At 36.8% G+C, this 12081-nt stretch overlaps 1 protein-coding gene across 5 annotated transcripts in view; it reads right to left on the reverse strand.

The window, feature by feature from the left end:
- The window catches only part of atxn7l1 (ataxin 7-like 1), a 116799-nt gene that overhangs the window by 21679 nt on the left and 83039 nt on the right, over positions 1–12081 (reverse strand). For all 5 annotated transcript variants that reach the window (XM_061983607.2, XM_061983609.2, XM_072916044.1 and 2 more), the window contains one exon: positions 8402–8615. In XM_061983607.2, the coding sequence (XP_061839591.2) occupies positions 8402–8615 (214 nt within the window). The remainder of the gene's footprint in view (positions 1–8401; positions 8616–12081) is intronic.

Raw genomic sequence — 12081 nt, forward strand, 5'->3', positions numbered from 1 at the left:
TAATGTAATCATTTGAACTTTTCAACAGAAATAGCACTGCAAAAATATTAAGGACATACTTCTGTATTTTGGTAGTTATGCTGTCAACATTTAACAAGATTTCTTCAACTTGGACTTGAAAGCATAAATAGTATAAACACTTTTAACAGTATAACAGTACTAAACAATTCCAATAGATAACATTGGTGTCTTTACCTTTTTGTGGCTAAAATCCAAATTTAGCAACGGCATTAGACTTGTGTTTTTTTGTCCCAACGTGGTCTTTTACATCGCTAATTCCTCCGTGTCCGATCGAAAAATCTTGTCTGCACAAGGTGCAATTCGCGTAGTTTTCACCCTTTTTGGAACGGATAATTATTCCCGGATAGGCTTTTGAATATTCTTCACGGAATGACTGCAGTTTTCTTTTCGGTTTAAGACTCGTTTGCGATTTTTCCCCGGCTGATTCCATGATCGTTCGCTCGTTTGGAAACAATGGCAACTGGTGCCTCGTGCTTGGCAGCGGTGCTATAAATAGCCTCGCGCAAGGCATTCGGAATGGCTCGATAGGAAGTTACGGGAAGCAGTGTCGATTGTGATTGTTGTTACGCGATTTCGTGAATAAAACTTTAAAAAAATATTTTTTTTTTAATTAATGAAAAACCGTATTTTTTATCACTGCAACCGTAACCCGGAATAGGTTGATGAAAACCGTACTAATTACGGGAAAACCGGAGTAGTTGGAAGGTATGAAGATGCCGGGCTGGTGTTCAGCGTTTTCCTGCTCAAATGAGCGCACTGTTGAAAATAGGAATTTGGGGATTACTTTTCACAAGTAAGATTGAACATTAACTTACTATTGGTTGTATTTTGTGAAAAGAATATTACCACAGAGTTGAGAAGGAGCAAAGATCTTCAATAGTACTGAAATCGTAGCTGCTAGCAAACAAGAGAATGACCATAATAGAATTGCTTGTCAATGAAATTATCCATCCATCCATCCATCCATCCATTTTCTACCGCTTATTCCCTTCGGGGTCGTGGGGGGTGCTGGAGCCTATCTCAACTGCATTCGGGTGGAATGCGGGGTATACCCTGGACAAGTCGCCACCTCATCGCAGGGCCAACACAGACAGACAGACAACATTCACACTCACATTCACACACTAGGGACCATTTAATTACATTTAAAAATGTCACACTTGATTAACATAACATGAAAAACAAAATTCACCAGCCGCCACTGATTACGATGCAGTCATTTTAGGCAAAGTATAAGACGATACTTTCTTAACAGTATAATTGTTACCAGGAATAAGTCTTCCAAGTAACAATATTCAAATACTAACATTGTTGGGTATGACAGAATTTGGTTTTATTCTGAATCCAGTGAAACAGATTGGTGGTTTTAGCTGATATAAAGACTTTCAGGTGTTTATATATGTTTATGTTGAAGTATTTGGCAGACGCTTTTATCCGAAGCGACATACATAAAAAATACCTATAAAACAATCACTGTAAACATTATCATTTAAGGGAAGAATGTAATACAAAATATCAATACAAAGTGTCAAGACAGAATAAAGTCTGTGCTGCTGCAGCAACAGCGATACAGTCTATAGGCCCCTAAGATATATTTAATGTATTCATACATTGTTTATGTAGGATATACGCATGTATATACAGGTAAAAGCCAGTAAATTAGAATATTTTGAAAAACTTGATTTATTTCAGTAATTGCATTCAAAAGGTGTAACTTGTACATTATATTTATTCATTGCACACAGACTGATGCATTCAAATGTTTATTTCATTTCATTTTGATGATTTGAAGTGGCAACAAATGAAAATCCAAAATTCCGTGTGTCACAAAATTAGAATATTACTTAAGGCTAATACAAAAAAGGGATTTTGATGGTTTGGGTTGGTTTGGTTTGCATTTCTTTGGAAATCGAGGTCCCAGAGTCTGGAGGAAGACAGGAGAGGCACAGGATCCACGTTGCCTGAAGTCTAGTGTAAAGTTTCCACCATCAGTGATGGTTTGGGGTGCCATGTCATCTGCTGGTGTCGGTCCACTCTGTTTCCTGAGATCCAGGGTCAACGCAGCCATCTACCAGCAAGTTTTAGAGCACTTCATGCTTCCTGCTGCTGACCTGCTCTATGGAGATGGAGATTTCAAGTTCCAACAGGACTTGGCGCCTGCACACAGCGCAAAATCTACCCGTGCCTGGTTTACGGACCATGGTATTTCTGTTCTAAATTGGCCCGCCAACTCCCCTGACCTTAGCCCCATAGAAAATCTGTGGGGTATTGTGAAAAGGAAGATGCAGAATGCCAGACCCAAAAACGCAGAAGAGTTGAAGGCCACTATCAGAGCAACCTGGGCTCTCATAACACCTGAGCAGTGCCAGAAACTCATCGACTCCATGCCACGCCGCATTAACGCAGTAATTGAGGCAAAAGGAGCTCCAACCAAGTATTGAGTATTGTACATGCTCATATTTTTCATTTTCATACTTTTCAGTTGGCCAACATTTCTAAAAATCCCTTTTTTGTATTAGCCTTAAGTAATATTCTAATTTTGTGACACACGGAATTTTGGATTTTCATTTGTTGCCACTTCAAATCATCAAAATTAAATGAAATAAACATTTGAATGCATCAGTCTGTGTGCAATGAATAAATATAATGTACAAGTTACACCTTTTGAATGCAATTACTGAAATAAATCAAGTTTTTCAAAATTCCGATAAATGCTTTAAAATGTAATATCAGAAATGATCGGTATCGTTTTTTTTATTATCGGTATCGTTTTTTTTAATTTTTGCTTTTTTTAATTAAATCAACATAAAAAACACAAGATACACTTACAATTAGTGCACCAACCCAAAAAACCTCCCTCCCCCATTCACACTCATTCACACAAAAGGGTTGTTTCTTTCTGTTATTAATATTGTGGTTCCTACATTATATATCAATATATATCAATACAGTCTGCAAGGGATACAGTCCGTAAGCACACATGATTGTGCGTGCTGCTGCTCCACTAATAGTACTAACCTTTAACACTTAATTTTACTCATTTTCATTAATTACTAGTTTCTATGTAACTGTTTTTATATTGTTTTACTTTCTTTCTTATTCAAGAATTTTTTTTTAAATGTATTTATCTTATCTTATTTTATTATTATTTTTAAATAAGAAAATGTTTTTATTTTATTCATCTTATTTTATTTTATTTTATTTTTTAAAAAGGACCTTATCTTCACCATACCTGGTTGTCCAAATTAGGCATAATAATGTGTTAATTCCACGACTGTATATATCGGTTGATATCGGTATCAGTTGATATCGGTATCGGTAATTAAAGAGTTGGACAATATCGGAATATCGGATACCGGCAAAAAGCCATTATCAGACATCCGTAGTTATTTTTATTATCAGTATCGTTTTTTTATTTATTTATTTATTTTTTAATTAAACCAACATAAAAAACACAAGATACACTTACAATTAGTGCACCAACCCAAAAAACCTCCCTCCCCCATTCACACAAAAAGGTTGTTTCTGTGTGTTATTAATATTGTGGTTCCTACATTATATATCAATATATATCAATACAGTCTGCAAGGGATACAGTCCGTAAGCACACATGATTGTGCGTGCTGCTGGTCCACTAATAGTACTAACCTTTAACAGTTAACTTGACTCATTTTCATTCATTACTAGTTTCTATGTAACTGTTTTTATATTGTTTTACTCTCTTTTTTATTCAAGAAAATGTTTTTAATTTAATTATCTTATTTTATTTATTTTTTTAAAAAGGACCTTATCTTCACCATACCTGGTTGTCCAAATTAGGCATAATAATGTGTTAATTCCACGACAGTATGTATCGGTATCGGTTGATATCAGTATCGGTAATTAAGAGTTGGACAATATCGGAATATCGGCAAAAAGCCATTATCGGACATGCCTAGTATTCAGTGAGGTAAGATGAATTAAATGCGCTGACAGTTCATGGCTCCTGTCAAATGAATTGCACTGTGTGTAGTGGATCACCACTCCAAGATGGCGGCCCCGCGTCTCGTCAGCGGCAGTAGGCAGTAGCGGTCGATGCTGCGTACCCTTATAAGATGTCTATGGTTTTTTGTTATTGTGGCATGCAGTGTTCTATTTGGTTTGCTTGCCTATGATGCACACTACTGCCTCCTACAGGACTGGAGTGATGTTACAAGCTGTCCATCGCCCACTGGTGACCTCTTTTGTTGCATACGCTGGCCTGGAAGTGCAAAACATTTTTACATTTCATAAAACATATTAACAAAAGACTAAAAAAACGTACATCTACGCAAACCATGATTTGGGACATTCCCTTTACGGTTATTGTACTTGTACAGTAAGTTGTTTCGCTTTTTGTTAATATATTTTCTGAAATTGTAAGTTTTTTCACTTTTTTTAATGTCTTTAATGAAATAGTATCGGTAAGTTGTTCTGCTTTTAATGAATGTGTTTTCTGAAATTATAAAGTGTTTTGCTTTGTTTTAATGTGTTTTCTGAAATTGTAAAGTGTTTCGCTTTTTGTTAATGTGTTTTCTGAAATTGTAGGTTGTTTCAACTTTTGTTAAGTGTTTTCTAAAATTGTAAGTTGTTTCACCTTTAATGTGTTTTCTGAAATTGTAACTCGTTTCACCTTTAATGTGTTTTATGAAATTGTAAGTTGTTTCAACTTTTGTTCATGTGTTTTCTGAAATTGTAACTCATTTCACCTTTAATGTGTTTTGTGAAATTGTAAGTTGTTTCAACTTTTGTTAATGTGTTTTCTGAAATTGTGTGTTGTTTCACCTTTTGTTAATGTGTTTTCTGAAATTGTAACTCATTTCACCTTTAATGTGTTTTGTGAAATTGTAAGTTGTTTCAACTTTTGTTAATGTGTTTTCTGAAATTGTGTGTTGTTTCACCTTTTGTTAATGTGTTTTCTGAAATTGTAAGTTGTTTCACCTTTAATGTTTGATTGATTGAGAAGTTTTTTGACATCTTAAAAGAATTTAATCCAAGTAATGCTTTAAAAAGGCAAACGGATGGCACAAAAAGCCAAAAGGCTTGTTTTCTAAAATTGTAAATTGTTTCACCTTTTGTTAATGTGGTTTCTGAAATTGTAAGTTGTTTCACCTTTTGTTAATGTGGTTTCTGAAATTGTAAGTTGTTGTACCTTTTGTTAATGTGGTTTCTGAAATTGTAAGTTGTTTCACCTTTTGTTAATGTGGTTTCTGAAATTGTAAGTTGTTTCACCTTTTGTTAATGGGGTTTCTGAAATTGTAAGTTGTTTCACCTTTTGTTAATGGGGTTTCTGAAATTGTAAGTTGTTTCACCTTTTGTTAATGTAGTTTCTGAAATTGTAAGTCGTTTCACCTTTTGTTAATGTGGTTTCTGAAATTGTAAGTTGTTTCAACTTTTGTTTATGTGGTTTCCGAAATTGTAAGTTGTTTCACCTTTTGTTAATGTAGTTTCTGAAATTCTAAGTTGTTCCACCTTAAATATGTTTTCTGAAATTCTAAGTTGTTTCACCATTTTGTTAATGTGTTTTCTGAAATTCTAAGTTGTTCCACCTTAAATGTGGTTTCTGAAATTGTAAGTTGTTTCACCTTTTGTTAATGTGGTTTCTGAAATTGTAAGTTGTTTTACCTTTTGTTAATGTGGTTTCTGAAATTGTAAGTTGTTTCACCTTGTGTTAATGTGGTTTCTGAAATTGTAAGTTGTTGTACCTTTTGTTAATGTGGTTTCTGAAATTGTAAGTTGTTTCACCTTTTGTTAATGTGGTTTCTGAAATTGTAAGTTGTTTCACCTTTTGTTAATGTGGTTTCTGGAATTGTAAGTTGTTTCACCTTTTGTTAATGGGGTTTCTGAAATTGTAAGTTGTTTCACCTTTTGTTAATGTAGTTTCTGAAATTGTAAGTCGTTTCACCTTTTGTTAATGTGGTTTCTAAAATTGTAAGTTGTTTCAACTTTTGTTTAAGTGGTTTCCGAACTTGTAAGTTGTTTCACCTTTTGTTAATGTAGTTTCTGAAATTGTAAGTGGTTCCACCTTAAATGTGGTTTCTGAAATTGTAAGTTGCTTCAACTTTTGTTTATGTGGTTTCCGAAATTGTAAGTTGTTTCACCTTTTGTTAATGTAGTTTCTGAAATTCTAAGTTGTTCCACCTTAAATATGTTTTCTGAAATTCTAAGTTGTTTCACCATTTTGTTAATGTGTTTTCTGAAATTGTAAGTTGTTCCACCTTAAATGTGGTTTCTGAAATTGTAAGTTGTTTCACCTTTTGTTAATGTGGTTTCTGAAATTGTAAGTTGTTGTACCTTTTGTTAATGTGGTTTCTGAAATTGTAAGTTGTTGTACCTTTTGTTAATGTGGTTTCTGAAATTGTAAGTTGTTGTACCTTTTGTTAATGTGGTTTCTGAAATTGTAAGTTGTTTCACCTTTTGTTAATGTGGTTTCTGAAATTGTAAGTTGTTTCCACCTTTTGTTAATGTGGTTTCTGGAATTGTAAGTTGTTTCACCTTTTGTTAATGGGGTTTCTGAAATTGTAAGTTGTTTCACCTTTTGTTAATGTAGTTTCTGAAATTGTAAGTCGTTTCACCTTTTGTTAATGTGGTTTCTGAAATTGTAAGTTGTTTCAACTTTTGTTTAAGTGGTTTCCGAACTTGTAAGTTGTTTCACCTTTTGTTAATGTAGTTTCTGAAATTGTAAGTGGTTCCACCTTAAATGTGGTTTCTGAAATTGTAAGTTGCTTCAACTTTTGTTTATGTGGTTTCCGAAATTGTAAGTTGTTTCACCTTTTGTTAATGTAGTTTCTGAAATTCTAAGTTGTTCCACCTTAAATATGTTTTCTGAAATTCTAAGTTGTTTCACCATTTTGTTAATGTGTTTTCTGAAATTGTAAGTTGTTCCACCTTAAATGTGGTTTCTGAAATTGTAAGTTGTTTCACCTTTTGTTAATGTGGTTTCTGAAATTGTAAGTTGTTTTACCTTTTGTTAATGTGGTTTCTGAAATTGTAAGTTGTTTCACCTTTTGTTAATGTGGTTTCTGAAATTGTAAGTTGTTGTACCTTTTGTTAATGTGGTTTCTGAAATTGTAAGTTGTTTCACCTTTTGTTAATGTGGTTTCTGAAATTGTAAGTTGTTTCACCTTTTGTTAATGTGGTTTCTGGAATTGTAAGTTGTTTCACCTTTTGTTAATGGGGTTTCTGAAATTGTAAGTTGTTTCACCTTTTGTTAATGTAGTTTCTGAAATTGTAAGTCGTTTCACCTTTTGTTAATGTGGTTTCTGCAATTTTAAGTTGTTTCACCTTTTGTTAATGTGGTTTCTGAAATTGTAAGTTGTTTCACCTTTTGTTAATGTGGTTTCTGAAATTTTAAGTTGTTTCAACTTTTGTTTATGTGGTTTCCGAAATTGTAAGTTGTTTCACCTTTTGTTAATGTAGTTTCTGAAATTCTAAGTTGTTCCACCTTAAATGTGGTTTCTGAAATTGTAAGTTGCTTCAACTTTTGTTTATGTGGTTTCCGAAATTGTAAGTTGTTTCACCTTTTGTTAATGTAGTTTCTGAAATTCCAAGTTGTTCCATCTTAAATATGTTTTCTGAAATTCTAAGTTGTTCCACCTTAAATATGTTTTCTGAATTTCTAAGTTGTTTCACCATTTTGTTCATGTGTTTTCTGAAATTGTAAGTTGTTCCACCTTAAATGTGGTTTCTGAAATTGTAAGTTGTTTCACTTTGTGTGAATGTGGTTTCTAAAACTGTAAGTTGTTTCACCTTTTGTTAATGTGTTTTCCGAAATTGAAAGTTGTTTCACCTTTTGTCAATGTGGTTTCTGAGATTGTAAGTTGTTTCACCTTCAATGTGTTTTTTGAAATTGCAAGTTATTTTACTCTTATTGTTAATATGTTTTCTGAAAGTGTTTTAGTTGTTTCACTTTTAATATGTTTTCTGAAATTCCAAGTTATGTTACTTTTGTTGTTAACATGTTTTCTGAAAGTGTAAGTTATTTTGTTTATTCATTTTCTCTAATTTGTTTCAACCCATCTATCCACTTTCTACCGCTTGTCCCCCTCGGGGTCGCGGGGGTGCTGCAGCCTATCTCAGCTACAATCGGGCGGAAGGCAGGGTACACCCAGGACAAGTCGCCACCTCATCACAGGGCCAACACAGACAGACAACATTCACACACTAGGGGCCAATTTAGTGTTGCCAATCAACCTATGAAATGTAAAAGTGGTTTGCAATTCCAGGCCATCATAGTTGTGTGGTATGTTGCAAGCATACACACTAATAAAACCATTATCATTGTTTATAGCTGTCTCCCTTGGGTTAATACTCACCTGGAGGACAAATATTCACCACATTTAAAGGAATTCCTACAAGTTACCTGTTTTTGGGATTCACCGTCATTCCCAAATAAGGCGTCTAGCCGGCTCAGTTTGTTGACAGCCTTCCTGTCGTAAGAGCTGGGGCTCCTCCTCTTCCTCCCCTCTGCTTTGTGCCCGTAAGTCAGGGCTCCAGAGGAAGAAGGAGGCCGGCTGGAGGCGGGAGACGGCTCCATGCTTGACGGGTAAGGTTTACTGCTGTTGGCGTGATCGCGACTAAGGAGGATGAGAGGCAGGAATTTGTAGTAAATGACAATCCGTGAGCTCAATTTGTGATACAGCTTCTGTATTAGAGGTACCTAATGCATACCTGCCAACGCAAAATGATGACAAAAAAAGCATACCATTGAAACAAATGTCTGTGACGTTACAATAAATGAGTATAAATTTTAACATCTAAGATATTAAAAAAAGAAATGTGTTTTCCTCTCATGATAAATTAAATATTTATACCATTCAATCAATGCCTTATGCTTTTTCAATATTATGTGATTATTTCTTTGATAACCACAATATCATACCTTGACATCTTTAAAAGAAATTCGGTGAAAATATGCAAATGTCACCATGCAAATGTGTTTTGGCAAATAAAGTTATGATTGTAAATGTATTCAAAATCTTTTGACATTAACTTTATATGTTGAAACTTTCAACAACTTGAAAGAATAAGATTTTTGAGAGTATTTGGTTCAAATTACACAATATAAATAGGACATGTCATTATTGATATTGCAGACATTATTGTAACAAGAAACTTCAGTTGGTTTATGAAAGAAATATAAATAAATATAAATATAAAACTTCATGACGACATTTTTCAAATTAATAAAGAGTAATAGAATAGTATGATAGTTATATGTTACTTGTTTTGAACATGTTATCGTTATCACAAATAAAAAGATATACTGTACACAGTAGAGATGCGCGGATAGGCAATTATTTCATCCGCAACCGCATCAGAAAGTCGTCAACCATCCGCCATCCACCCGATGTAACATTTGATCAGAACCGCACCCGCCCGTTGTTATATATCTAATATAGACGATGCAAGGCATTAGTGAGGTTATAAAGCTTTTGCCTGTTAAAGAAAGGAGACTGATCCAATGCAGCACAGACATTCGCGTGCCACGCTGTCACGACCCAGACGCACACCAGTGCGCAATCATATGGGAGCCGCGCTGAGCGCACCTCCAAGCGCGTCTCGCTGCCGACGACGGCCGGGTATGGGCCCGACGCTCCAGCGCCATCCATTTTCAGGGCTAGTTGATTCGGCAGGTGGGTTGTTACACACTCCTTAGCGGGTTCCGACTTCCATGGCCACCGTCCTGCTGTCTATATCAACCAGGGTGAGCCCCACCCCTTTTGTGAGCGCACTGCGCGCGGAGTGACCCCTGTTACGAGCCCCCGGCCACAGGGGTGGCGGGCAGGTAAGCTGCTTACCTGCTGCGCGTGACGCCGGCCGCGGCGAAGGCGGACGAGGCGGGGTGTCGGTGCGGTGGGCGCGGTGGTGACCCTGGACGTGCGTCGGGCCCTTCTCGCGGATCGCCTCAGCTACGGCTCCCGGTGGGGCCCTCTCGGGGGAAGGGGCCTCGGTCCCGGACCCCGGCGAGGCGTCCCTTCTCCGCTCCGTAAAAGTGTCCATCTCTTCTTTTTTTTTTCTTCTGTTGTGGCATATGCTGCAGGTGCCTGCTCGTTTTTCGTATGTGGGTAACAACATTTAACTATGTATATATATTTCCCAATTGGTTTAACTGCCACCCGCCTGAATCTATTTAAAATCTAATTTTTTTTTATTTCAACCGCCCGACCCGACCCGACCCGCGGATAAAATCTAATTTTTTTTAATTTCATCCGCCCGATCCGCGGATAATCTGCGGACTCCGCGGTTGTGCCCGCAAACCGCGCATCTCTAGTACACAGAAATTATTTTTGATTTGATTTATTGTTTATGTAATAAAAGATTTACTTAAAATGTTATGTTTTGTTGAGTTTTTTTATGCTACGAACTGTACTTACCGGCGATGTAAACCGAAGGAGACATTTCCGTAATGAAAGCTGCAACACCCTTTTTAGATCCCATCATCACTGCAGCATTATCGGCAGCAAAGCAAACCAAATTCTGCCAAGGAATTTCGTTTGAGTCTATTTCTTCCGAGAGTATTTTGTAAATGTTTTCGCCTGTGGAAGCCGTATTGCATTCCCTCAAAGACAGAAGTACTGACAATACTTTTCCAATGTCGTCATCGAAATATCGAACACAAATGGGGTACAGTTTTACATCGTCATAATCGGTGCTGCCGTCAGTCGACATGCTAAATGGTTCCGTCTTCATGACATCGGCGATACTTTTTGAGGATTCTGTTCCAAGACACTGAAAAATGTTTGATGTTTTGTTTCGACCACATCCATATTTTTTGGCGATTTTCGAGTCGGGAAACATTTTCCGAAATAACTGTCCCATGTGATCAGCCAGTGCGATTGGAAGTCCATGCTCAATTATTGCCTCCGTAAATAAAACTTCGGCATTTATCACATCCAAAGAATCTGTTTGGGCGACGAAAAACGTTGAAAGTTTTCCACTTGTATCGCTAGCAACGGCATTAGACTTGTGTTTTTTCGTCCCAACGTGGTCTTTTACATCGCTAATTCCTCCGTGTCCGATCGAAAAATCCTGTCTGCACAAGGTGCAATTCGCGTAGTTTTCACCCTTTTTGGAACGGATAATTATTCCCGGATAGGCTTTTGAATATTCTTCACGGAATGACTGCAGTTTTCTTTTCGGTTTAAGACTCGTTTGCGATTTTTCTCCGGCTGATTCCATGATCGTTCGCTCGTTTGGAAACAATGGCAACTGGTGCCTCGTGCTTGGCAGCGGTGCTATAAATAGCCTCGCGCATGGCATTCGGAATGGCTCGATAGGAAGTTACGGGAAGCAGTGTCGATTGTCATTGTTGTTACGCGATTTCGTGAATAAAACTTAAAAATTTTTTTTTTTTTTAATTAATGAAAAACCGTATTTTTTATCACTGCAACCGTAACCCGGAATAGGTTGATGAAAAACGTACTAATTACGGGAAAACCGGAGTACCGTATTTTCCGCACTATTAGCCGCACCTAAAAACCACAAATTTTCTCAAAAGCTGACAGTGCGCCTTATAACCCGGTGCGCTTTATATATGGATTAATATTACGATTCATTTTCATAAAGTTTCGATCTCGCAACTACGGTAAACAGCCGCCATCTTTTTTCCCGGTAGAACAGGAAGCGCTTCTTCTTCTACGCAAGCAACCGCCAAGGTAAGCACCCGCCCCCATAGAACAGGAAGCGCTTCTTCTTCTACTGTAAGCAACCACCCGCCCGCGTAGAAGAAGAAAAAGCGCGCGGATATTACGTTTCATTTCCTTTGTGTGTTTACATCTGTAAAGACCACAAAATGGCTCCTACTAAGCGACAGGGATCCGGTTCATGAAAAGACGCAATCTCTCCATCCGCACACGGACTACGGTACTATTTCACAGCAACTGCCTAAAGACTTTCAAGAAAAGCTGGCTACTTTCCGTGCATATTGTAAAAACAAGATAGCTGAAAAAAAGATCCGGCCAGAGAACATTATCAACATGGACGAGGTTCCACTGACTTTTGATATTCCTGTGAACCGCACTGTGGATACAACGGGAGCAC

The sequence above is a fragment of the Nerophis lumbriciformis genome, linkage group LG25 (assembly GCF_033978685.3).
Source record: "Nerophis lumbriciformis linkage group LG25, RoL_Nlum_v2.1, whole genome shotgun sequence".
Classification (NCBI taxonomy): Eukaryota; Metazoa; Chordata; class Actinopteri; order Syngnathiformes; family Syngnathidae; genus Nerophis; species Nerophis lumbriciformis.